The sequence below is a fragment of the Callorhinchus milii genome, unplaced genomic scaffold, assembly GCF_018977255.1.
Source record: "Callorhinchus milii isolate IMCB2004 unplaced genomic scaffold, IMCB_Cmil_1.0 Scaffold1, whole genome shotgun sequence".
NCBI classification, from domain to species: Eukaryota; Metazoa; Chordata; class Chondrichthyes; order Chimaeriformes; family Callorhinchidae; genus Callorhinchus; species Callorhinchus milii.
The window spans coordinates 94,296,048-94,321,378 of record NW_024704742.1 but is presented as its reverse complement, the minus strand read 5'-3'; the positions used below and the strand labels follow the sequence as shown (position 1 = coordinate 94,321,378).

Below are 25,331 nucleotides of genomic sequence, written 5' to 3'. Positions count from 1 at the left end.
TGTTGCAACCTGTTGTGAAGAATTAAACTGTAGAAGCTTTAGGGTCTTGTTATTTAGCTATATATCAGGGCCACGTGGTCATAGAACACAAGTGATTTCCTTTCTCAGCATGTCTCATCAATCCTCAATAGCAACGTGACAGCAGCATCTCGATAGAAACCACCCATCTCGGATCACCTGACTGGGGATCACCTAGAGAGCATCTTCCCAGAGAGTAGCTCGTATTTAGACTGATTTAAAGTACACTAAAGTGTAATTCCTAAACACTTTTATGGTGGAAACAACAACAGTTACATTTGTAAAGCACATTTCACATCAGGAGGACTTCCCAAGGCGCTGGACAGTCAGTATTTCGGGGTCGGGATTGGGGAGGGTGGAGGGCAGGGGGAGGAAGCAGGGTGATAGAAAACACGGTCAAAGAGGAGGGTCTTGAGGAGGTAAGGGAGGGGGCGAGGTGGAGGGACTGCGGGATGGAATTCCAGAGGTTGGGGACAGAGTGGCAGAAGGCCTGCCCGCCAATGGTGAATGAATGAAGTTGACAGTGTTGGTGGGGGGTGGGTTCCTGATGTCAACAACTGGGATATACAGTGTTAGGAACAGAATGTTGCACCATGGAATAATTATTTGGAAGTTTCTCCCAGTGTTCTGGTCAGCAAACTTCCAAGTAAAATTGATCATTCACTTTATCCCTGTTTGTGGGACATTGCTGTATACAAATTGGCTGTCGGCCTTGCCTACAAAATACTCAGCCCCTTCCCTTGACAACAATTACCTGTGTTGTACTCTGTGTCATTTGGATGTTACAAGCGCTATATCAAATGCAAAGATTATTATTATCCAATCACTAATCAGTTTGACCTCCCACAAAGTGCCAAGTGTGTTTAAACAGGATCCTAGAGTGGGTTTTTAATACCCAAATATTTTCTCCCCACAACAAGAGAATTGAGCCTGGCTTTGTAATGTATTGTAGCCAATAAGATGTCTCAGTCGTGTTGTAGAAATATCTGGAGATCTATTAGACACTCGCCAGTCACTTGTTTAAACATTACTGCAAGCAAAAGTGACAGTATGGTTAGAACATCAATAATATGAAAAGTTTGACTAGAAGCTAGCTGTCAGCATACAGAAAGACTGAGCAATTTTACTGGTTGGCTGAGGTGTGCTGTTATCTTTTTGGAAATTTTCTTGTTGACATGTCTGTAATACGTTATTTAATAGCAGTTCAATATTTGCTTAACAAATGCTTGGTGGGGAATGTCAGAGGTACTATGAAGCTCTTATGAAGCTGTTAGTTATATTATCACGATGGTCTGTTTTGTTTTGGTAGGGAACAGATGTCAACTGTGGCATTAAATTATAAAGGAAATTAGTCTGCACTTTGTATGGAACCAGCCTAGTCAACAATTTTACTGTGACATAGGAAGTAGTGCTATACCCGTAAACCAATCATCCCCCTAGATTATGGAACAACCTAGCAGTTTCAGTACTTAGACGGCATGTGTCTTATGCTGCGGTGGCATTTATGTATTCAGTTGTTATTCAATTAAGTAGCTTGTCAGACATATGTATATACGCAATACCTTCTTAAAAGTAACGTGAAACAAAACATTGACTAATACACAGATGACTTATCGGAAGAACACAATTTCTAGAAAAGCTCTTATGATGCATATTCCATTGCTTGTGGGTGTACTTGCTCTTGTGATAAATTTCCCCTGTGTCTAGATTTACTCCATATAACATTTATAAGTGTCCATAATTTGTCAAATTGCTGAATTTAACATGAACTTTGAAGCTGGCTTCTCTGTGGAATTCTTACAAGAACTAACAGAAAGTCAGCTTCAAAATTAAGGCTGTGTTTCGTTATTTGCCAACATTTGAACAGTATCTGAAATGTACACAAATGGAGTAAATCCCTGGTGGCATTTCTCCCAAAAATTCCTGTGAGGAGGAAGGTGATTTAATATTTATGAAAAAATATATTGCAGTATATATAAATGTATAAATTTTAAAAAGTACTCTTGGTTTCTGCTATTATATGAATGTGAATAATGTAAAGCCCCTGAAATTATTTCTCCCTGTCACTTGCATACATTCCTGGATGAGTGTAAACTTCCTGCAGCTGAATATGGACAAGACAGAAACCATACTCCTTGGCTCCAGTCAACACCTTCATTCCTGCATATCTAAACTCTTCCAACCTCCCTTGGCTCTTCCTCACACTCACCGAATCAGTGCGCAATCTAGGCATCTGGTTCAACCCCCAGTTATCCTTCTTCCCCCACATCGGGTCCCTGACCTGGACTGCCTTCCTCCACCTACCACATTGCCCGCCTCCAACTGTACCTTACTCCAAACGCAACCTAAACCCTCGTGCATGCGTTTGTCACCTCTCGCCTGGATTACTCCAACACACTCCTCGTCGGTCTCCCCAGCGCCACTGTTCAAAAGATCCAGCTCATTCAGAACTCTGTCACCTACATACTGACCTGGACCAAACACCGTACCCCCATCTCACCAGTTCTGGCCAGGCTCCACTGGCTCCCCATCATGAAACGGATCGACTTCAAGATTCTCACACTCATGTTCAAATCCATTCACTCTCTGGCACCTCCCTACCTCTCCAACCTCCTCTTTCCCCAATCCACCACCCGGTGCGTCCGTTTAACTGGCACCGGCCTCCTACTCATCCATCGCACCCTCCGCCCCACCGTCGAAGGTCGCGCTTTCAGCCACTACACCCCAAAACTTAGGAACACTCTCCCTCAATCTCTCCGCCTTGCCCTCTCGCTCCCCTTTTTCAAGTCCCGCCTGAAAACCTTCCCCTTCGACCGTACTTCACACTGGGAACACTTCCTCTCAAAGCACTTCCCAGGATTTATTGTAAAGTGCAGTAACTGTATATTTTGTAGGCGAAGGTAGAGGCAAAGGGTGGAGTTTTGCAACCAATTGGGGCTCACATCTAAGCTAACAATCATATTATCTTCCTTAAGATTCTAGCAGGACAACAACAACTTACATTTGTAGAGAGTCTTTCATGTCAGGAGGAGTTGGACAGTCAAGGATGTGCACCTGAACTGGGGTTGGAATCAGGAGGGATGGAGGGCAGGGGGGGTAGGGGTCAGAGGGTAATCAAAGGCGCGGTCAAAAAGGGAAGTTTTGAGAAGGGCCTTGAAGGAGATAAGGGAGGGAGGACAGAATGGGGAAGATTCCACCCCTCCTAGTGAAACGGACAGCAACAATTCAAAGAATCCTAGAAATAATTAGTATAGTGCTGCATATCTTATTCATACATATGCATAGATTAGATTGTATCAAGGCAATTTATATGAATTTTAGGTGGAGAGTTTCGCAAGAACAAAAAATAACTCATGTGGCAGATGTCTGCCCTAGATTTCTCACCATATTATACCGGAAACAAATATTTGCAACACAAACAAATTCACGAGACAAAGTCAGCATCATTCTTGAAAAATTACACCGGTTTGAAAAACGCTGTTAAATTAGAACACTCTGTGCAGTGCTCGAAGCTCCTGGTGGGGTGGAATCTGCTCTTTTATTTTTGGAGGGTGGAATGCAAAGCAATGGCAGCAACACTAGCACCTGAGACTGAGAGAGTATAAAGAGTAGGGAACTGACATTAGGGTGGATGATTTGATTGGAGGAACTAAACCAAAGACTAATATATTGTGGCCTCTTCCTGGGATGTAGATTTCTACGTTTCTGTGGTAACTACACTCACACCAATTCACCCACGACCTTTGTTTCCAAATTATAGTGTCAGCATTCTGATCCTGGACCTTGACTGCTGACTGTATTGTACCATTTGCCCTACTGTCTCAGGGAGGTGGGTTGGGGATCCACTTACACACACAATGGTAAGTAGTTTGAAGAGGTAACAGCAGCAAACTGCACCGGGAGGTGATAGTGAGTTGAGCGGGCTCCAAGATAATAATAATCCTTACGTTTCATACAGTGCCTTTCACATCAGGAGGTCATCTCAAAACGCTTCACAGGATTTACTATAAAGAGCAGTGACTGTGTATACTGTTGGTGCATGTATGCCTGACAAAGGGAGAGTGGAGTTGAGCTACTCCCTGTGGCGGACTTGTTCATCTGTAAGTTGAGACAGACAAGTCCTCAGTAGTTCAGGGCATCACTGATGCTTGGCTCATGGGTCTGAGATGAGCAAACAAATTATTAAATTGCTAGTTAGGGGGATGCTAGCTGTTATCACACTAACATTTCGATGCTGTGATCGCAAAGCTGAAAGTTTAATGATAGCTAGCTGGCTTCTTAATGGGACTATTGAGCAGTGTGTATGTGTGTATGTGTGGTGTGTGTATGTGAATTACTTCACATTTCTCTAGATTCAATTTTATCTTTCACATATCCTCACATCCTGTTTGCCTGTTCACATCTTCCTGCATCGTCTTAGAGTAGTTGCTACTCCATGAAGAGCCCTATATAAATGCAAGTTATTTTTGTTATTGTTCCTGCATCCTTTTACAATTCATATCAAAAGGCCACAGAAGTCAATGCCAGCGTTAATTAGCAAAACAGGTATCCCATCATAAAATGGCAGATTTTCACCACAGACTTTATGCTAATGGAAATGTTAGTTGTTAAATGATAGGCAACGATTTGGTGTCTTCTGTTTGTGAATGAAATTTTAAGCTTCATTGTATATTCTCCCTTTAGTGGCAGTGAAATAACTAGGCCAACTAGGCTGAGAGAGTTCAGCAGGCAGCTCATAAACATTCAAATATTGATGACGCACTCTAATACAGTAGATCAAAGGTCATATTGTGCACTGAATGTTCCAATGAAGTTTATCTGGGCTTGTTTGTTTCCAGGCTGTGTTTAAATAAAACTATACTGAGGGGAAGGCTGCAAATGCATTTTAACTCTTGGACGAACAGAAACATTTGTCATGGTCAGCTTGTCTGCCTCTTGCTTAAGATCTAGTGCTTTCCGCACTTGATAACGGATGTTGAGTCAATGTAAAGATCACTGCCTGGTCTTTCAATATGAATTACAGCATTGTTAATGACTTAAGAACCTGCGCTTGGACCACCACGTGGCCTTTTGGCAGAAAAGTTGGTTTGAGGCACCAAAATACATAATCAAACTCCTTGCTAAGTGTGTCCTGTGGACAAAAAAGCCCAGGAATTTCTGTATCCAACCCCTTTCCGCCAGCCCCCCTCACACACAACAATAATAATAATATTCCTTGCATTTGATATAGCGCCTTATCATGTCTTTGAGACATCTCAAAGCGCTTCACAGAATATTCTGTAAAGTGTAGTGACTGTGTATTTTGTGAGAGAAACACAGCAGCCAACTGCTGATAAATAATTTTTTTTACCAAGATGAGTAGAACTCAACAAATTCAACAGCAGTCTACCCTTTCAAGGCACGGTTTGTAGATTGTGGTTACACTATAATAATCCTTCCATTTGATATAGCGCATGTCAAAACATCTCAAAGTACTTCACAAGGTTTTCTGTAAAGTGTATGTTATTGTGGGTCTATAGGCCATTTTGCACACAGCAAAGTCCAACAAATAACAAACAAAACAATTTATATTTTTATAACCCCTTTGACATCGGGAGCACTTCATAAAGTGCTTTGCACAACTGACTGGAGCTGAGCTGGGGGGAGGAGTTGAGAGGGGACAGAAAGGTGGCTGAAATCACAGTTGATGCAGTGAGCATCTGAGGTGAGAAGGTGCTGCCTGGATCCAAGCAGGAGAGCCTTCCCCTTGTTGATACTGAGCTGTAGAATAGGGAACTCGTTCCCCACCTGATGTCTGCTGGTAATCAGTCAGAGCAGGATTGATCCTAGAATCGAGAGTAGAGGCAAAGAGATAGAATTGAGTGTCATCCAAGTGGATCCAGTGCCTTCAGATGATATCGCCAAGGGGGAACATGTAGATGGTGAAATGGGCTGGACCAAGAATAGCCCTGAAGAACACCTCAAAGTGACTGAGCTGGAGAGAGGTAAGAAGGAGCCATTGGAGGAAACAAGAAAAGACACTGGGACAGGTAATAATGAGTGAAATCAGGAAAGGGCAGAGCCATGAATGTGGCTTAGGAACACGTGCTTGGACCTTCCTTGTTTGCCTTCAGCCACAGGTAGTGGAAAGGTATATGGATGTGCAGAATGAGTGATGTCACCACAAGGCTGCCTGGTTCGCTATAAATTCCTTGAAATCATTGCCGAAGATAAGCAGTGGCTACCACCTTGGCTACATTATCAAAGCACGTGAATGGCAAGGCCGCTGTGGGTGTGACTACAGTGATCTGAATCAGATTTGAAAAGTACTGCTGTACCTGCCCACATTTATTAATTTCTCACTCTTTTGGCCTGAGGAGTGTTAATAGTGGGGAGTACACATCATGTGCTATCATGTGATTTAAAAACAGCTATTGCTTTAAATAACTTTGGAGCAGAACTTGTCTGATCAAGAAGAGCGAGCAGCAACAATAATCTCCTTATTATTGCCTTACAAAACCTATGGCACCACCCAGTTCTCCCCAAATACATCGGTTACATTTTACAACTGAATGAGTTGCCCATTTGATGCACTATATCAAAAATATAGTCTCGTGTCCACCCCAACAGTGATATTCCCTTCACTTATTTTGTAGCCTTTATATATTTATACCTGATAGCACTGACCCAATGTTGCCCTAATATCAGCCGCAGGCTATGACACAAAACATATTGTGATATAAATATAACACGTTGTGATATAATCAAGATGCGATCATGATATATATAAGACATGTTGTGATATGCACCAGACATGCCATAATATAGACAAGACACATTGTGAAGTACACAAACCTGGGGGAGGAGGAATGCAACCAGACAAATGCTAATTTTTCTCACGAGGATGTCCTCCTTGCTTTTGGTATCAGAGGTAAAGATGGAGAGATATGGTTGGATGTGACAGTGAAGTGAGACATGCAAACCAGTTTGTTTTTCCAATCACCTGATTCAAAGTCATGGCATCACCTTGGCTGTTGTAAGTTAAACTGGGTGTGTAATGCACGTAGGCGTCTCTCCTAACAATGTTCTAGAAATTAGATCTGCGTCTTGTTTTAACTGAACTAATGTACCACATCTTAGCCTTTCACTAACTGCAGAGATGCAGCTGCGACAAATTGTACCAAACTCCAGCTGTTCGATTGCGCTCTACTCCCCCACCCCTGGCAGCACCACACAGCATGCTGACACTTGCTGACACTATTTATTTTTTAAGTTGCATTTTGGTATCTTCCCCATTTTTTTCTCCCATCTCAAAATTCTTAAATTCAGCTTTGATCTGGAAGCCAATTTAAAAAAATCTTGTAGGAACTGGCTTCCAAATTGAGACAGCATTTAAGACTTTTTCACAATTCTGGACGATCTTGTTTTAAGGCAAAATGATCTTAAAGGTTAAGAATATACAACATTTGAGATCTCATATGATTTGGAATCCTGGCTCATTTCACCCTCCGTAAAGGAGGGCACACTTGTATGGGTGAGTCATCATAGCAAACCACCTGTAATGAAGGCCACGGTAGTCATGGCTTTAATATGCTGTTTGTCTAAGTGCTCAAAATAACTACTGAGTGGTCAGGAGCGAAGTCCCTGGCTGATAAACCCACTCCCTCACTTTAGCCTGGATATGCTGCCTGCAAACATGAATTGTATCTGGGGCCTCCTTATTCTGCCTGGCTCAGTGCAACACATTTACATCCATATTTGTTTTGGTAATGAGTTCTCAGTGTAAACAGCAACCAAGGACTTGGTCTTATTCTGCTTGAAACGAAGGCCCAGAGCAACTGAAGTCATTTTCTATCATTAGGAAACTGCTGCCTGTGTGTAGGTGGGGTGAAATTGTGACATGCGGTGTGAAAAATCAGGGTGTGACTATCACAATATAGATAATTCAATCGGGTTGTCGTGTCTGACCATTAGTGTGAACCCCTTCCCCTGAGTTTTTTCAAAATGGTTGGACCCGATGCATGGCTTGAGTGGTGGTTCATGGTTTCTGGCTTAACTCAAGTGAGATAACAACAGCAACAACTTTCAATTATATAGCACCCTCCACGCAAGGTAGCATCTCAGCACACTTAGATAAATGAATATCATGGGAACTGGCACTCAAACCCTGCATTCTGCAGTTGACTAGTCCAGTAGCAGCTGTAAACAGCTTCAAGCCCAACCGTTTCAATGAAATATAATACAAAATAATATTTGTAAAGCGCCTTTCACGTTGGGAGGATGTCCCAAGGCGCTGAATAGTCAGGGATTAGGACCCAAGTGGGGAACATGGAGCAGGCCAGAGCCTGCTGAGCAGAGAGAGCAGACAGATTGATAAGGGGTTAGCAGGTCGGAGAGATAGTAGGGGGCAAAGCCATGGAGGGCCTTGAAGGTGAGGACGAGAATTTTGAACTTGATCCTCTGAGGGATGGGGAGCCAGTGGAGTCGGATGAGGGTGGTTGTGATGGGGTCACAGATCCTGGTGCGGGAGAGAACATGAGCTGCAGAGTTCTGGATGATCTGTAGCTTATGGAGGGAAGAATTGGGAAGCAGGGTATTCACATAGCCGAGCTTGGATGTAATGAAGGCAGACTGAGGGGTGAGGCAGTGGTGGAGTTGGGCAATGTTGCGGAGGTGGGGGAAGGCAGAGCGAGTCATAGCACGGAGGTTGAACAAGACGCCCAGGTTCATGACTGGCTCAGTGAGGTGGAGTGTGCATCCATGGATGCTGATGTGTTGCCATTTAACCTAATCCAGTGATCAACAATGGAAGCTTGATGAGTCGTATCCAATAAGCTTAAATTTTTGGTACCATTTCTGGAGCTCCCCTTTAAAATGGTGAAAGTCATACCTCAGGGAACTTTTTCTTATGAATGTATTCAGTGACTGCAGGGTCAAAGTATTTGGCGTAGCCTTCATTCACACTGTAGATCTTCCCTTTCTTCTTTATTCTCACATCTTTGTCCACAAGAATAAACTCCCCCAAGGCCTAGAAACAGAGCGAGAAGCATCATTTGTTGGGGGTTGGTGGGTTTGGGAGGTGGTGGAAGCCAGGGGTCAAACATGGCTAGTGGTAGTATCACAGCACCACAGGTAAGTGCTGCTCGGTACTCAGCACAAACTAACTTATTGGTTTAAGGTGAGATAAAATATCTGTAATTAATTGGAACCTAAGGTAAATAATTTTATTATAATAATCCTTATATTTGGTATCATGCCTTTCATGTCAGTAAGACATCCCAAAGCGCTTCATAGGATATCACTATAAAGTGTAGTGACTGCCTGTTTTGCAAATTTTAGAATTGATTAAAATGCAGTAATAGTTAATTAATATCAAATAAAAAACTATATTGTTCTACCCAGAAGTCAGACCATTTTAGCATGGGAAGCTGGCTGGTCAGTGATCAGGGAGGGTGGCGCACAGAGAGAGTAGGAGGGTTGCCGAAGGCAACACTCTATCTGACTACACCATCATGGGGTTCCTCTGAATGTGAAATTGACTCTGTGGAGAAGTGGTGGAAGTAGATTATCAGCAAATTCAAGAGCGTATTGGATAGATATTTATCAAATAAATTGGGTAGGAGAGATTGACCATTTACAATTTTTAATTGAATTTGGGGCAAGCACTCATGAGGGTGAGAAATACCAGCACCAATAAGAATTTATCTGAATTTATGTTTTATTAATATTTTCAATTATACCATTATTGCATTAATGGTACAAGGCTCAGTTTGAAAGAGATCCATGTAATAATGTACAGTAGGAATTGGATTTATTAATAGGTATAGAGTCAGAATGATTCTGATACTTAGAGTTGCCGAAAAACAGATTGGCAAGAGGAGGAAGTGTCATTTCACTATCCTAAATTAAATGGGTTCACTCATGTCATGGCTGTTTGTGGGCCATTGCTGTGCGCAAATTAGCTGCTGCATTCACCCACAAATGCAGACACTACACTATGAAATAAATCCAGCAAAATAAATGTGGCCGGGATATTGAGAGCATGATGACTTAAGTGATAGTGACAAGTTAAGCCAGAGTTGAGATATCAGGAGTTTACTATATATAATTACTCCTGTTTATTCATTATTTCTTATTTTCACTCTCCTCCCTCTCCTCCTCTCCATATTTCACCAGCACTGACCACTTGTAGGAAGGATGTTTTAGAGTTTCTATCGTGCGGTGAAAATATTTTCAATATAAAGCATCAAGCTGGAGGCCGTGATATACCAGTGGTTAACGTTCATTACGTACTGGATCCAACATGAAGCAGTCGACTCCCTGTCCAGTGGAGAGAGCTACCAGAGTGGCACTGCCGTACAGGGCATACCCAGCAGCCACTATGTCCCGGCCAGGCTGAAGAGCGTCTTTTTCACTCGGCGGCTCTTCAGATACCTGCCAAAGAAATAATAGGGTCAATTACTGTGGAGTCTACTTTCAGGCCAATGGTGATCACCGCCACAGAAAGCTAAGCAGATAAGGGCAAGGTGTGTTTGCAAACTGATCATGACTCAGGCATCATGCACATCCCCAACTCACATGTTAATGAATCATTGGTATCGCATATCAAAATTGGACCATTTTAACAAATTGCCTTATAAGGGATCTGTTTGAGGCACTTCCAGAAGGAAGTGGTTTTCAGTGCTTATGTGAATTGAAATATAGAAGTGTTTGGCTAACTGCATTTACAGATGTGAGCAGCTGTAGAGTGACGATCCGCCTTGAGAGGGAAGGAAGGTAGTCAGGGCCTCTTTGGGGCTGGGCTGGTTCCAAGTTGACATGCCTGCAATGGATTATTGGCACTGAATAGATCCTCTGTGGCTTTCTCAGCACTCCGCTTCCTCAGCCAGTCAGGTTTATGGTACTACTTTTAACAGACCAGCCGGCCTGGAGAATTACCAGGACTTGAAGGAGCAGAACAGTCACTGGGGCCATGGATTCTTCCCACTTGGCTCCTGTTACCCCAGCATGTCAAAGGTTTAAGGGGTAGTGCTGTCCCAGCTGGAGAAACAGGGCCAGTTAGTGTTCAAAATATCAAGCTAATTATCTGAACACAGATTATCCAGAGGTAATACTGGATAATTTTAATCAAAGTTTAATGGAATTAAGCTAATGCATTCTCTGGCAAAGGTGAGGAGGAATTTGCGATATGTGATGTGCTAATTATCACTGATGTATGACCTCCTTTGCCACCAACCATTAAAAAGCACCTTTGACCCATCCTGCCTCACACATATCTTCTGTGCTCAGAGTATCGAATCATCCTGTACTACTCAAAGATCCTGAGACCAAGGAAATAACGACACAGGAATGGAATGCTAATTGCAACTGTATTTTTTTTACTTTATAAGTTGTTTTGCCTTTCCCTAGGCTTTCAGGCTGGAGAGGGAAGGGTGGCTGGGAAATTCCCAGTCCTCTCCAACACAAGTGGGAAGTGCTTGGGAGAATTAACATTCTACATCTCCCAAATTAACTCTCATACCCCTTAGAGTTTGATCTTACTTGCTTGTTACAACAACAACAACAACAAGATTCCATTTATAAAGCGCCTTTCACCTCAGGAGGACGTCCCAAGATGCTGCACAGTTGGGTCATGACCCGAGCAGGGGGGAAATGGTCAGGGTGAGGGGAGGGAAGGGAGGGAGCGAGGAGTGGGGAAATGGTCAGGGTGAGGGGAGGGAAGGGAGGGAGCGAGGAGGGGGGAAATGGTCAGGGTGAGGGGAGGGAAGGGAGGGAGCGAGGAGGGGGAAATGGTCAGGGTGAGGGGAGGGAAGTGAGGGAGCGAGGAAGGGGGAAATGGTCAGGGTGAGGGGAGGGAAGGGAGGGAGCGAGGAGGGGGAAGAGAGTCGAAAGGGGAGCTGAAGGCTTGGTCAAAGAGAAAGGTTTTGAGACCGGCCTTGAAGGAGGAAAGGGAGGAAGCAAGGCGAAGGCACTGGGGGATGGAGTTCCAGAGCCTGGGGGCTGAGAGGCTGAAGGCCCGACCACCGATGGTAGGGCGGTTGGGGCGGGGGACGTGGAGCAGACCGGAGCCAGAGGAACGGAGGGTACGGGCAGGTAGGTAGGGGGATAGTAGGTTGGAGAGGTAGGAGGGAGCAAGGCCGTGAATGGCCTTGTAGGTGAGGATGAGGATCTTGAAATCAATCCTCTGGGGGATGGGAGCCAGTGGAGGCGAGCGAGGGTGGGAGTGATGTGGTCCTGGTGTGGGACAGTACACGAGCTGCAGAGTTCTGAATGACCTGCAGCTTGTGGAGGGAGGTGGCGGGAAGGCCGGCGAGGAGAGAGTTCCCATAGTCCAGCCTTGAGGTGACAAAGGCGTGAACCAGGGTTTCAGCCGCGTGAGGGTGAGGTAGTGCCGTAGTCTGGCGATGTTCCGGAGGTGATGGAAGGCGGTGCCAGTTGTGGTGCGGATGTGAGGGAGAAAGGACAGCTCAGGGTCGAACAAAACGCCGAGGTTCCTGACTGGCTTTGAGAGGTGGAGAGTGCAGCCTTAGATGCTGATGGTGTCAGCGCCTGAGGTGCGGAGGCGCTGACGTGAGCCAATCAGGAGGGCCTCGGTTTTTCGCACGTTGAGCTGAAGAAAGTTGTCTCTCGTCCAGGACTCGATGTCGGACAGGCAGACTGTCAGGACATCAGTGGTCGTGGAGTTGAGAGTAGAGGAGGAAAGGTAGAGTTACCCCAAGTAAAGTGAAGCCTGGCTAAGTTGGTAACACTTTTGCCTCTCTGAAATTCAAAAACTTGTGGGTTGAAGCCTTACATTGGGACTTGATCTTACAACCTATAGTTAACACCAGTGCAATATTGAGCAAGAGCTGCATTATTTGTGGTGCCATCCTTCAGATGAGACACTAAAACTGAAACTCCATCTGGCTATTAGGGTGGACATTAAACATCCAAGGTCTTTAAAGGTAGGGAAGGAGGGAACAAGGTGGATGGATTCAAGGATATAGTTCCAGAGAGTGGATGAAAATAGTGGAACTGTTGTTGAGGTAGAATAGGAGGGGCATAAAGGGTAGTGGAACCAGTGGAAATACGAGAGGAGTCTCCGCTAACTGTGCACTTCATACATACACAGCTCGGTGATGTTAGGGGAGAGATGTTATCCACAAGCTCATGACCCAGAAGTGCTGACCAGAAATTACACTGTAATGTAAGACCCATAATAATATGGTGCTTTAGTTTTAGGGATACAAACCACTGCACTATAATAGGGTCTAACTACGTTCTTTTAACCCAAACTTGGCATCAAATGTCCAATGCAAAGCAGCAAACGCATAGCAGGTTGCAATGAAAGCTGTGTCTGTCTGGTCAAGTGGACATTAAAGATTCTTTATAGCACTGCTCCAAAAGAGAAGGGAGTTTCTCCCAGTGTCCTGATCAACAATCCTCCAAGTAACACTGATCATTCACTTCATGGCTGTTTGTGGGACATTGCTGTGAGCAAAATGCCTGCTGTGTTCACCTACAAAATACACAATCACTACGCATTACACTAAATCCTGGGAAGCGCTTTGAGACATCTTCTTGATGTGAAAGGAGTTGTATCAAATACAAGGATTATTTGTCATATTATCAAGCTTGTTGTTGAAAAGAACAGTAGAAATAGCAGGAAATGTGGTTGGAAATGTGATCATTTACACCCAAGGGACCATGAACTGTTTTGAAAAAAAGTTGTGCTTTGTATGTGTCCATGGTAGCTGGTATGTGATGACACATCTGCTGGTTTATTGTTATTGGGTTATGCCCCTTCCCCCAGGCCTCCCTCACCACTTGTCTCGTGAAGGCTCTTGCTCTGGCTTGTATGGTTCCACAGGAATCAGGCCCCATGTTGTCATTCACCCACTCCCCTCCGCCTGGAACTCATCGAAGTGGCCTCCATTAGCAAGGACAGGAGTCCCAACTGGGTGAAAAATATAATAATCCTGGTATTTGGTATAACGCCTTTCACATGGATAGGACGTCCCAAAGTGTTTCACAGGATTTTCTGCTATTTATAATGACTGTGTAATTATAGGTCATGATGGAAGCTGAGCATAAGTAATCCTGCCTATCCACCTCTCCCCCATTCTCTCCCCTCCCCCCAGCAGAGATCTCTTTGACCGTGCCTTCAGCTCCCCTCTCGACTCTCTACCCCCTCCTCGCTCCCTCCCTTCCCTCCCCTTACCCTGACCATTTCCCCCCTGCTCGGGTCCTGACCCAACTGTACAGCGCCTTGGGACATCCTCCCGACGTGAAAGGCGCTCTATAAATGGAATCTTGTTGTTGTTGTTGTAGAGATCAGGAACAAGAACTAAGATATGCAAATAGGGATTCCTTCCTGTACCGAATCTATGACACAGACCCCCTGGGGACTCTGCTGTGATGTGGTCTGGGAATGCCTTACGTATCTAAGATTAGAGAATTCCACATTCCAACCACCCTCTGTGTAAAATAATTTATTTTAACTTCCTTTAATTCTTTTCTTGATCGTATTTAAATTTCTGCCCTATCATTACTGATTCCTTATTAAGAAATACCACAAATTATTTCTGCAAGATTAAGATTAGTGGAATGTAATCAGTGAGCAGCAAACTAGTAACATCCCTGGCCTTATAATTGGAATTCGGATTGCGTGCCTTTATTTTATGGCAATGGCCTTTTAGTTTTTCAGCACTGCAAGAAGTGTGGAGTTGCATGTCAACAGGGTGCGGATGACACAGTAGAAAGATAACACTGTCCTTCCACGTGACAAATTGGTATGTGGAAGAGCGGGCGCTTGAGTCTCTGCTGTCAGAATGAATTATGCTTTCAAGTGTTTGGCTTGGAGGCCTCTCAAGTAATGTAGCTCACTAGAGGAGTCACTTTAATTCAAGTCAACCAGCTTACTCTTTAACCAGATCTGATCCCACCCCTATAAGTAAACAAGGACAGAGTGATGTTCTGGGCATGTGCACCCAGTAGATCACTGATCTCAGCAATTGTTTTGCTATAGAAAATTTAGAAGGTAGGGGATCGCCATCTTGTGGCCACATGCACATACAGCTTGCTATCCATTGACCTACTTTCAGTAAGTCTGTGGTGGAGTGAAATGCGGTTACAGATTCCAACAATTACAGTGACCTAACATGGTTGCTATTGGGTCAGCCCTGGCAGATAATGTATGTGGATTCCTGTAGCTCAGTGATTAGAGCACTCGCCTCAAAAGAGAGAGAATCAAACCCAACCTTGGTTCAATTCCCGGCAGGGCGAAATGTTGGGCAAGTTTCCTTACTCCACACGCTTCTGTTGACCTAGCAGTAAGTAGGAACCTGGTTGTTAGTCGATTGGTGGATCACTTTTCCAGGGATAATAATCCTTCAAAAAAACAATAATAAATTGGTCATTCAATCCGTGACTGTTTATGGGACAATGCTGTGCGCAATTGGCTGCCGTGTTTCACCATTCTGTGAAGCACTTTAAGATGTCTAGAAGACATGAAAAGTGCTATATCAAATGCAAGGATTGCTATTTATTATTATGTGTAAACGCTGGGGAAGCTATCGTTGAATTGCCAGTGTTCAGGCTCGTGTGAAATGAAGATGATCGACTAGGGAATCTCTGCTACCTCTGGAACCATGCTCCAACATTGTAGAGCAGAGCAAAGAGACAGAGTTTTTGGATGGGAAACATTATTGTCAGGTCAGGAAGATTTGGGTTGTTGCTCGACCAAAAACTATGAAGATCTTATCATGTTACGTAGCAGAAATTGCAAGAGCAATTAACATGTTTCAATGAACAAGTAGATGGTGGCAATAATCCTTATAATAATCCTTGCATTTGATAATAATGCCTTATGTCTTTGAGATGTCTCCAAGCGCTTCACAGAATATACTGTAAAATGAATTGACTCTATATTTGATTTCCAAGCAGGAATAAACTCAGAAAAACAGGCATGGGAAGAGACCACTCAATCTAACCAGACTATTCCTCCTAGACGTTCCTGGTTCAGGCCACTCCTGGTGTGACTCCTGATAGGCAATTACATAATAGCAGTGGTTCATGCCCTGGAGCTGGCTGGCTGCCTGTCAGTTTTACTGGACAAAGGGTATAAGAGAGATAATAAAATAAGCTTCTTTAGTTTGTGCTAGTTTGGGGTTTAGCACTGAACACTGATTGAATCTCTAATAAGAAAAGAAATGTTTTACCTTCTTGTAAATAGCAAAAATGGTTCCTATGGATGCCAGGCAATCAATGTTGGAAGAACCATCCAACGGATCGAAGCAGACCACGTATTTACCCTAGAAAGAAAGAAACACAGATTGATCTTGTTAATGGGATTATAATGTCACACATCAGAGCTGATAATAATAATAATAATTAAATAATAATTAGATAATAATAAAACATTACTGAGGAAAGGAGTAATCTTACTGGTGCCTCTCCCTGTAAAAACAATTACAATGTAAAACCCACCATACAACGTAAAGCCCACCACAAAACGTAAAGCCCACCATACAACGTAAACTAATTTCAACAGGGAAAGTCCTCTGATTCATACCCACTCACTAGACCCTGGATACAGGGTGACCTGAGGACTTAACCAAAGGCTTGTGAATGAGCATGAAGTAAATGTTGTACTCTAATTGTGTTAGACTGGTATCTGTCTGGTATTGAAGTGCGTTAGACTGATGTTTGAGTGTGTTAGACTGATTTGTGAGAGGGTTAGAATGGTGTGTGAGTGGGTTAGACTGGTGTGTGAGAGGGTTAGACTGCTGTGTGAGAGGGTTAGACTGGTATCCTGTGAAATGAAACTAAAATGACATTGTGATCAATTACATAGAATTACAATAGGATGATACAGCATGGAAACAGGCCATTCGACTCAACTTGTCCACACTGGTGTTTATACTTTCTTCAAAAAAAAGTAATAAATTGGTCACTCAATCCACGACTGTTTGTGGGACACTGCTTTGCGCAATTGACTGCTGTGCTTCGCCCACAAAATATACTGTCAATTCACTTTACAGTATATTCTGTGAAGCGCTTTGAGATGTCTCGAAGACGTGATAATGTGTATCAAATGCGAGGATTATTATTATACTATACATGAGCCTGCACCCTTCCTAATCCCTTCTACTAGACTCCTTTATTCTCTTCTCCCACTCGTATATACAATCTCTTCAGGAATACAATGATGCTTTTTGTTTCAACCAGTTGCAGTGAGTTCCACCCTCTGCATAAAGTTCTTCCTAAACTCCTGTTCAGATCTGCTACTAACTATCTGTATCAGTCTGGCTCAGTTATTAGTACTCTTGCCTCTGAGTCAGAAGGTTGTGTGTTTGTGGTTGGGGGTGTGGGGAGGAGGTGAGTGTTCACACTTAAATCAGTCGATAGTTATTGACTGTTCTGGACTCTAATTTTCAGCGATGTGATAATTATCATCTTATCACGTTACATAATCACATTTTCCATCCCTTGTAACAGTGGGCCTGATTATCAGCCTATCCATCCAATGTCCCTGAAGATTCCTTCAAAGTATCTTTTACCCAATACAATCTGAATCCTTTCAATAATAGTAACATAATTACAGATGTAACTGTGCTCAGAAGATATCATCAGTGATTGATGTTTCCCCTCTTTCGAGCACCTCACCCTCTCCCACCCCTCCAATCTCTCACTCAAAATTCTCCTCCTCTACCGGCCCCCTAAAACCTCTCTGATATTTCTACCCTCCTAACATCCCTCTGCCTCTGCTCTGATCGCCTCATCATCCTGGGCGACTTCAACCTGCACTTCACCCCCTCCGGCTCCATCTCCTCGGACTTCTCCTCCATCCTCTCCTCGCTCAACCTCTCCCTCCACACCAACTCCGCCACTCACATTCACGGCCACCCACTCGATTTGGTGATCACCTGGGGCCTCAGTGTCTCGGATGTCACCATTACCAACAAGGCCATCTCCGATCACCACTTCATCTCCTTCACCACGTCCACCCCTCTCCCTACCTCTACCAGACCCACCAGCATCTTCTACCACCCCTGGAAGAAGTTGCCCCCACAATCCCTAACCACTGCCTTGGAGTCCTCTGAACTCCTCTCCCTCTGGCCTTCATCCCTCACTGACCCCTCTTCTGCTCTCACCCTCCTCCACAACACCCTCTAACGGTCCACCGGCAAATCTGGCTGGACCTCCTCAAAATCTACCGCTCCGCTCTAGCCTCGGCCAAGTCATCCTTCTACCCCAGGATAATCCTGGAGGCGAAGAACAACCCCAGGCTTCTATTCTCTACCACATTGCGACTCCTCTGTCCCCCCCGCCACCCCGCGCAGGTCATCTCCTCCAACCTTCACTGCGAGGAGATGCTGGATTTCCTTGAATCCCAAATCAAGGGAATCCACTCCGCGGTCACTGCCCCTCCAAATTCCACCCACCCCCCACCCCTTCCCTCCCACACTCTGACTCCTACCCATCCTCCCCTACACACTTTCGAACCCATTTCCCCAACCTCTGTCACCAAACTCATCCTGCCCTTGAAACCCACCACCTGCTCCCTGGACCCCATCCCCACTCCTTATCTCTCAGCTCCACCTCCTTGCCCAACTTCTCACAGACACTATTAACCTGTCCCTTTCCTCTGGCTCTGTTCCCATTCCCCTCAAAACTGCCACCATCACTCCCACGTTGAAAAATCCCTCCCTTGATGCGTCACAGTTATCAAGCTACTGGCCCATCTCCAACCTCCCCTTCCTGTCCAAGGTTCTCGAAAGAGTCGTCGCCTCGCAGCTGCGCTCTTTCCTCTTCACCCACTCACTTTTTGAACCCCTCCAGTCGGGTTTCCGTGCTGCCCATAGCACGGAAACCGCCCTGGTCAAGGTCACCAATGACATCTTGACCATCTGCGACCAGGGATCCCTCTGCCTCTTCGTCCTCCTCGACCTATCGGCCGCATTCGATACGGTCGACCACTCTATCCTCCTCCACCGCTTGTCCTCCCACATCAACCTTCAAGGCCCTGTCCTTGAGTGGTTTAGGTCCTACCTCTCCCACCATCTTCATTTTGTCTCTGCAAATGCCTTTTCCTGCAGCCCCCGCACTGTCTCGTGTGGTGTCCCTCAGGGCTCTGTACTAGGTCCCCTCCTCCTCACCCTCTATATGCTCCCCCTTGGTGACATCATCCGCAGACATGGGGTTAACTTCCACATGTATGCGGATGACACCCAACTCTACCTTTCTTCTTCTACCCTCAACTCCACGACCACCGTTGCTTGACAGTCTGCCTGTCCGACATCGAGTCCTGGACGAGAGACAACTTTCTTCAGCTCAATGTGCGCAAAACTGAGGCCCTCCCGATTGGCTCACGTCAGCGCCTCCGAACCTCAGGCGCTGACACCATCAGCATCCAAGGCTGCACTCTCCACCTCTCAAAACTAGTCAGGAACTTCGTTGTTCTGTTCGACCCTGAGCTGTCCTTTCTTCCCCACATCTGCGCCACAGCTGGCACTGCCTTCCACCATCTCCAGAACATCGCCAGACTACGGCACTACCTCACCCCTCACGCTGCTGAAACTCTGGTCCACGCCTTTATCACCTCAAGGCTGGACTATGGGAACTCTCTCCTCGCCGGCCTTCCCGGCACCTCCCTCCACAAGCTGCAGGTCATTCAGAACTCTGCAGCTCGTGTACTGTCCCGCACCAGGCTTCGGGACCACATCACTCCCACCCTCGCTCGCCTCCACTGGCTCCCCATCCCCCAGAGGATCGAATTCAAGATCCTCATCCTCACCTACAAGGCCATTCACGGCCTTGCTCCCTCCTACCTCTCCGACCTACTATCCCCCTACTTACCTGCTCATACCCTCCGTTCCTCTGGCTCCAGTCTGTTCCACATCCCCCGCCCTAACCGCCCTACCATCGGTGGCCGGGCCTTCAGCCTCTCAGCCGCTAGGCTCTGGAACTCCATCCCCCAGTGCCTTCGCCGCCTCCTCCCTTTCCTCCTTCAAGGCCGGTCTCAAGACCTTTCTCTTCAACTGTGCCTTTAGCTCCCCTCTCGACTCTCTACCCCCTCCTCGCTCCCTCCCTTCCCTCCCCTCACCCTGATTATTTCCCCCCTGCTCGAGTCCCGACCCAACTGTCCAGCGCCTTGGGACGTCCTCCCGACGTGAAAGGCGCTCTATAAATGAAATGTTGTTGTTGTTGCGCCACCAACCTGCTTATCAGGCTCTACAATCACTGCATCTGCATTCTCCTCCGTCACCAGCACACATGTGCTGTAGGATGATCTTAACATGTTAATGACAAGATTGTTGGACAGCACATCCAGCTTCTTCACTTCATCTCCAGTCACATTCACAGTCCCCGCAATTCCATACCTAAATAAAATAAAAATGGGTGTGATAACTATTTTAGCGATTTAATAATAATAAAATTCCTTGAAGTTGATACAGCACCTATAACGTTGAAACCCTTTCAAAGCACTGCACAGCTAATTGCTGGCAAGTGTAGTGCCTGTGAATTTGTAGGCAAACGTGGTACCGCTTTGCTGGGTCACGCAAACAGCCATGGAGTTTAAAACAAAATGTCAAAGATTGTTGGCCGTGACACCTGGAGAAGCTTGTTTCTCTTTTCAAATAGTGAATAGGATCTTTAATCTTCACCTGAACAGCCAGACAGGACCTCAGTTTACTTTCTCAACCAAAGGATGGCACCTCTGCCCTGGTAGCTATTCAACCAATGATATCTCTTTAACAACATAGTGTGACTTTCAATGTTAACAGTTTAGATGAGAGATAGTTTTCATTCCTCTGAAACAATGATCTGACCTGACAAAACCCTTTTCAATAGCAATAGATTTACGACTTTTAAACATGCTTGTTTGCTGAGAGACAAGCTTCATTCCTTCTGTAATCCAACAATTTGTGTAAATCTTAAGAGTATAATTGTCAAGAAGTCTGCACACTGGCATTTCTCCCCACATCTCCCCGGTGACTCAATTCACTGACTGATGTCATGGTGTGCCTATGAATGCTCCTCCCAAGCCAACCTTCAATTACTCAGGATCTGCTTGTCTGTTTCCCTCATATCTTTAGAAATGCCCTTTGTTAACAATAACCAATGATTGGGTAAAATGTTCTCATCGTTTGGAACTCCATTCTACAGTCCCTTCTATCATCCTCTCATTTGCCTAAAGTACAGGGGTATGGGGAAAGGACAGGATAATGGGACCGAAAGGATTGCTCTTAAAAGTGCCAGCACAGACACAATGGGTCGAATGGCCTTCTGTGCTGTAAATCTCTGTGGTTTTATGTTTCTAATGTGCCTCGCTATTATGTGAGTTTAGATACAACATGGTTGTCCATTAGACTTGTGAGCACAGTAGCCAGCTTTCCTAAATTCTGCACTCCGGACACCTGGAAACACTGCGTGTTGCAGGAATGAGAAAGTACACTGCTGTCCCTGCTAATCCCAAAGGTTGGCTGTTTTGTACAGTTTAATGAAGACCTCTTGTTTGTTTTCTCTAGCGTTTGATACCGCCAGCAGTACATCTGTATAAACGGCTTCTTCTCCCGCTCTCACCCGGTCACCTGTGGGGTACCCCAAGGATCCATCCTTGACCCCCTCCTCTTTCTGATCTATATGCTCCCTTTTAGGGATGTCATCCGCAGACATGGGGTACATTTCCACATGTATGCAGATGACACCCAACTCTACTCTTCCACCTCTCTTTGCGATTCCCAGTTCTGTCAGTCTGCCTGTCATACCTCAGGGGCTGGATGAGCGCAAACTTCCTTCAGCTGAACGTCTCTTGTCAACATCTAAAATCTCATGGTTATCATCTCCTCCACCTACCCGACCTCCCACTAAAATTCTCCGAACCCGTACGCAACTTAGGCGTCAGATTCGACCTCCAATTATGCTTCCTCCCCCACATTGTCCCTCACCAGCACCGCCTTTTTTCACCTCCGTTGCATCGCCCATCTCTGCCAATACTTCTCTCCAAAAGCCGCTGAAACCCTGGTCCATGCCTTTGTCAGCTCTCGGCTGGACTACTCCAATGCCATCCTCGCCGGTCTCCCATCCACTACCATCCATAAAATCCAGATCATTCAAAACTCTGCCGCCCGCATTCTCACCCACACAAAACTCCATTCCCCGATCACTCCAGTCCTTGCCAAACTGCACTGGCTGCCTATCCCAGAGAGGATCGACTTCAAGTTCCTCACCCTTGTATTCAAGTCCCTCCATTCCTCTGCACCCCCCTACCTCTCTAACCTCCTCTCTCCTCTAAACAGCACCCATTGCCTTTGTTCCTCCGGGTCTGGCCTCCTCCTCGTCCCCCGAGTCCTCCGCTCCACCCTAGGCGGCCGTGCCTTCAGCCACTATGCCCCAAGGCTCTGGAACTGCCTTCCTCACTCCCTTCGCCTCGCTCCCTCCCTTCCCATTTTCAGGTCTCTGCTGAAGACCTTTCTTTTCGACCGCGCCTTTGGTCACCTTCCTCCCCCTCCCCATGGCTCTGTTCCGGGATCCGAAACTGTGAAGTGCTCTGAGACGTCACCCGGCGTGGAGGGTGCTATATAAATCCAAGTTGTTGTTGTTGTTGATATAGCACTTTATTCTGTCATTGCGATGTCTCAAAGGGCTTCACAGAATATATTGTAAAGAGGATCGACTGTGTATTTTGTGGGTGAAACATGGCAGCCAATTGCACACAGCAGTGTCCCACAAACAGTAATAGATTGAGTGATCAAATTTATTACACAAATGCCTCATTTTGGTCCATCTCCCCTGTAACAACATCTGATGTATAGAAGGGAGCAACCAAATCATAATCACTTTCTTTCCTTCAAGTCACCAGTAACCATAGCAACTCGCACTTAAGAACTGCTTTCTGTGATCTCAGTAAACAAAACATAAGCATTCTTATTCTTGACACAAAATAAAAATCAACACAATCGCAAAACAACTTATGAACAATATTAATACTAATAAATACTATAATCAGTTTTATTATTATAACTAATGAATAAAAGTAAACAAATTGCAATATTAAAATATGTCTATAGGTTCTGTTAAAGCCCTTTCAAAGGTTAAATAATAACAAAATTAGAAAAAAAAACTTTCAATATGTTTGGTCCTCCTGATGTGAAAGGCACTATACAAATGTAATTTGATGTTTCGGTTGTTAATTGGGTAGACATTTTGGTTGTCCTTTTAAGAACTACAGAAAATGGGCTTCAAGGCCTATTGTCCTGCCCAACCTGAATTAAACAAACTGATAAATTCTATCCACTGTGAAATGCTACATGAATAGTGTCCATCTAAACCCAGGTGGAATATCTACCCATGTCAACCTTTGAAGCAAAAAATAGAATTACTGATATGATCCAATCTCACCTTGAAGAGTTGGATAACAATTAGCAGACAAATATTACAGAAAAGTCATCAACCTGAAATGTTAACTCACTTTCTTCTTTCCATACATGCTATCTGACCTGCTGAGTGTTCCCAGCGACTTCTATTTTTATTTACAATATAAATGCAAGTTGTTGTTAAACATATGCTAATTTCAATTCTAAATGATTTCCTCTGAACTCTTTATTACAATATTTCTCTTTTAAATGTTATTATGGTCTTAGTGTCAATATCCATTCATAATCGATGTTAGCCTGGCTCAGTTGGAAGCACTTTGCCTCTGAGTCAGAAGCCCCACATAGTCCTTTGAACTCATTCAGCTAGCCTGGCAGTTCATTGCAGTGCTGGGGTGCCAGAGATGTCAGAGGTGCCATTCTTTGGATGAGATGTTAAACCGAGGTCCTGTCTGCCTGTTCAGGTGTACATTAAAAATCCCATTGCTCTATTCAAAACGAGAATGACTTGGTCCTGCTGTCCTGTGAACAATCCTCCTAATAAAATTAGCCTTTCGCTTCATGGCTGTTTGTGGGACAATGCTGCACACAAATTGGTTGTTGTGTTCCCCTACAACAATAAATTACAAATTACAAATAACAAATTACAATTATATAGCGCCCTTCATGTCGGAAACATGAAATAAAATCCTTTGAGGTGTTTCAACGGTGTGATAAGGTGCTATATCAAATATAAGGATTATTATTATAAAGTTTCTGTGTTCAAATAACTCTTTGTATGAAAACAATTTTTTAACTTCCCTCTTAATTTTCTCAGTAATAGTTTAAGGTCTTACTGGTTTACTGATTTACAAATAATGGTAATAATCTGATACTATTAATCTTTTCAAAACTTTTTAAAAATTGTGAAGATTTCTCTTTTATTAATAGCATTTATTTAAAGAACAAACAAACTTCCCACAAAAAAGGTCACTGTTAGTGTTTACGGTGTGGTTAAAGTTTGTTAAAGAAAAAAACAATCCTTATCTACATTCACACAATAATAATTATTTCAATAAGTAAGTAAATACATGAATAAACAAATAGATAGAGCGAGAGAGAAAAACAAATAATTTGGTCACTCAATCCATGACTATGGCAATTGGCTCCCTTGTTTCGCCCATAAAATATACAGTCAATTCACTTTACAGTATATTCTGTGAAGCACTTTGAGGAGTCTTAATAATGTGATAAGGCGCTATATCAAATACAAAGATTATTATAACCACTGTCTAATCTGTTACACACAGCTAGTTTCTTTAAGGTTGTATTCTCTGCAGCACAAGGCACTTGTGGAGCACAAGGAGGCCGAAGGATGTGGACTCACAGATGGGCGAGGCCTGCCTTTCTCACAACAGAAGAGATAGCTTTGATGGCAGTGAGAAGGGAGTTCAGGAGTTGAGTGAATTCGCCAGTTCCTTTCGCTTTCCTTCCCTTATCCATGACAAATCGGGTTATGGTCTGCACATCGGTATCGAAAGCCGACTGGTCCGTCATTGTGGCTGGATTCCTCTTTCTTTCACACAGACCGAGTCAGTGAAGTTACAAGTGGAGCTACCCAGACCAGGCTAGCTATTTAAAGCACAAGCCGGGGTGGGGGGGGGCAAATGAATGGAACAGCTGCGAACGAGAAGGCTAAAGTCTACAAGAGGTCACTAACGGGACTTCCTATAATATTACCAGTGACTGATGAAAGAGCAATTTTTTTGACCAATTTGACTTTGACTTCACTAACATTCCCCGAAATCCATCAGTCACTGTCTGCCCTATAGACAGATCTTGAACAGGTGAACTGCACATTCACAGAAATACATACATGTATTTGATCCCATGTGACAGAAGGGTATGACTAGGTCAGACTGTAACATGGTGCTCGTTCATACCACACTGAGCTTCAAAACTAAAGTAAAAATCTCAATAAGGATAATTGTTCAAGAG

General features: G+C 44.5%; 1 protein-coding gene across 1 annotated transcript in view; it reads right to left on the bottom strand.

Annotated features, from left to right (window-relative positions):
- The window catches only part of LOC103188177 (fructose-1,6-bisphosphatase isozyme 2), a 28,945-nt gene extending 3,972 nt beyond the window's left edge, over positions 1-24,973 (bottom strand). Inside the window, exons 1-5 of the mRNA XM_007908061.2 lie at positions 24,721-24,973; positions 20,198-20,360; positions 16,197-16,289; positions 10,291-10,431; positions 8,888-9,025 (exon numbers count right to left, since the gene is read on the bottom strand). Coding sequence (XP_007906252.1) covers positions 8,888-9,025; positions 10,291-10,431; positions 16,197-16,289; positions 20,198-20,360; positions 24,721-24,890 — 705 coding nt within the window. The 5' untranslated portion in view covers positions 24,891-24,973. The remainder of the gene's footprint in view (positions 1-8,887; positions 9,026-10,290; positions 10,432-16,196; positions 16,290-20,197; positions 20,361-24,720) is intronic.
- Positions 24,974-25,331: the final 358 nt, after the last annotated feature.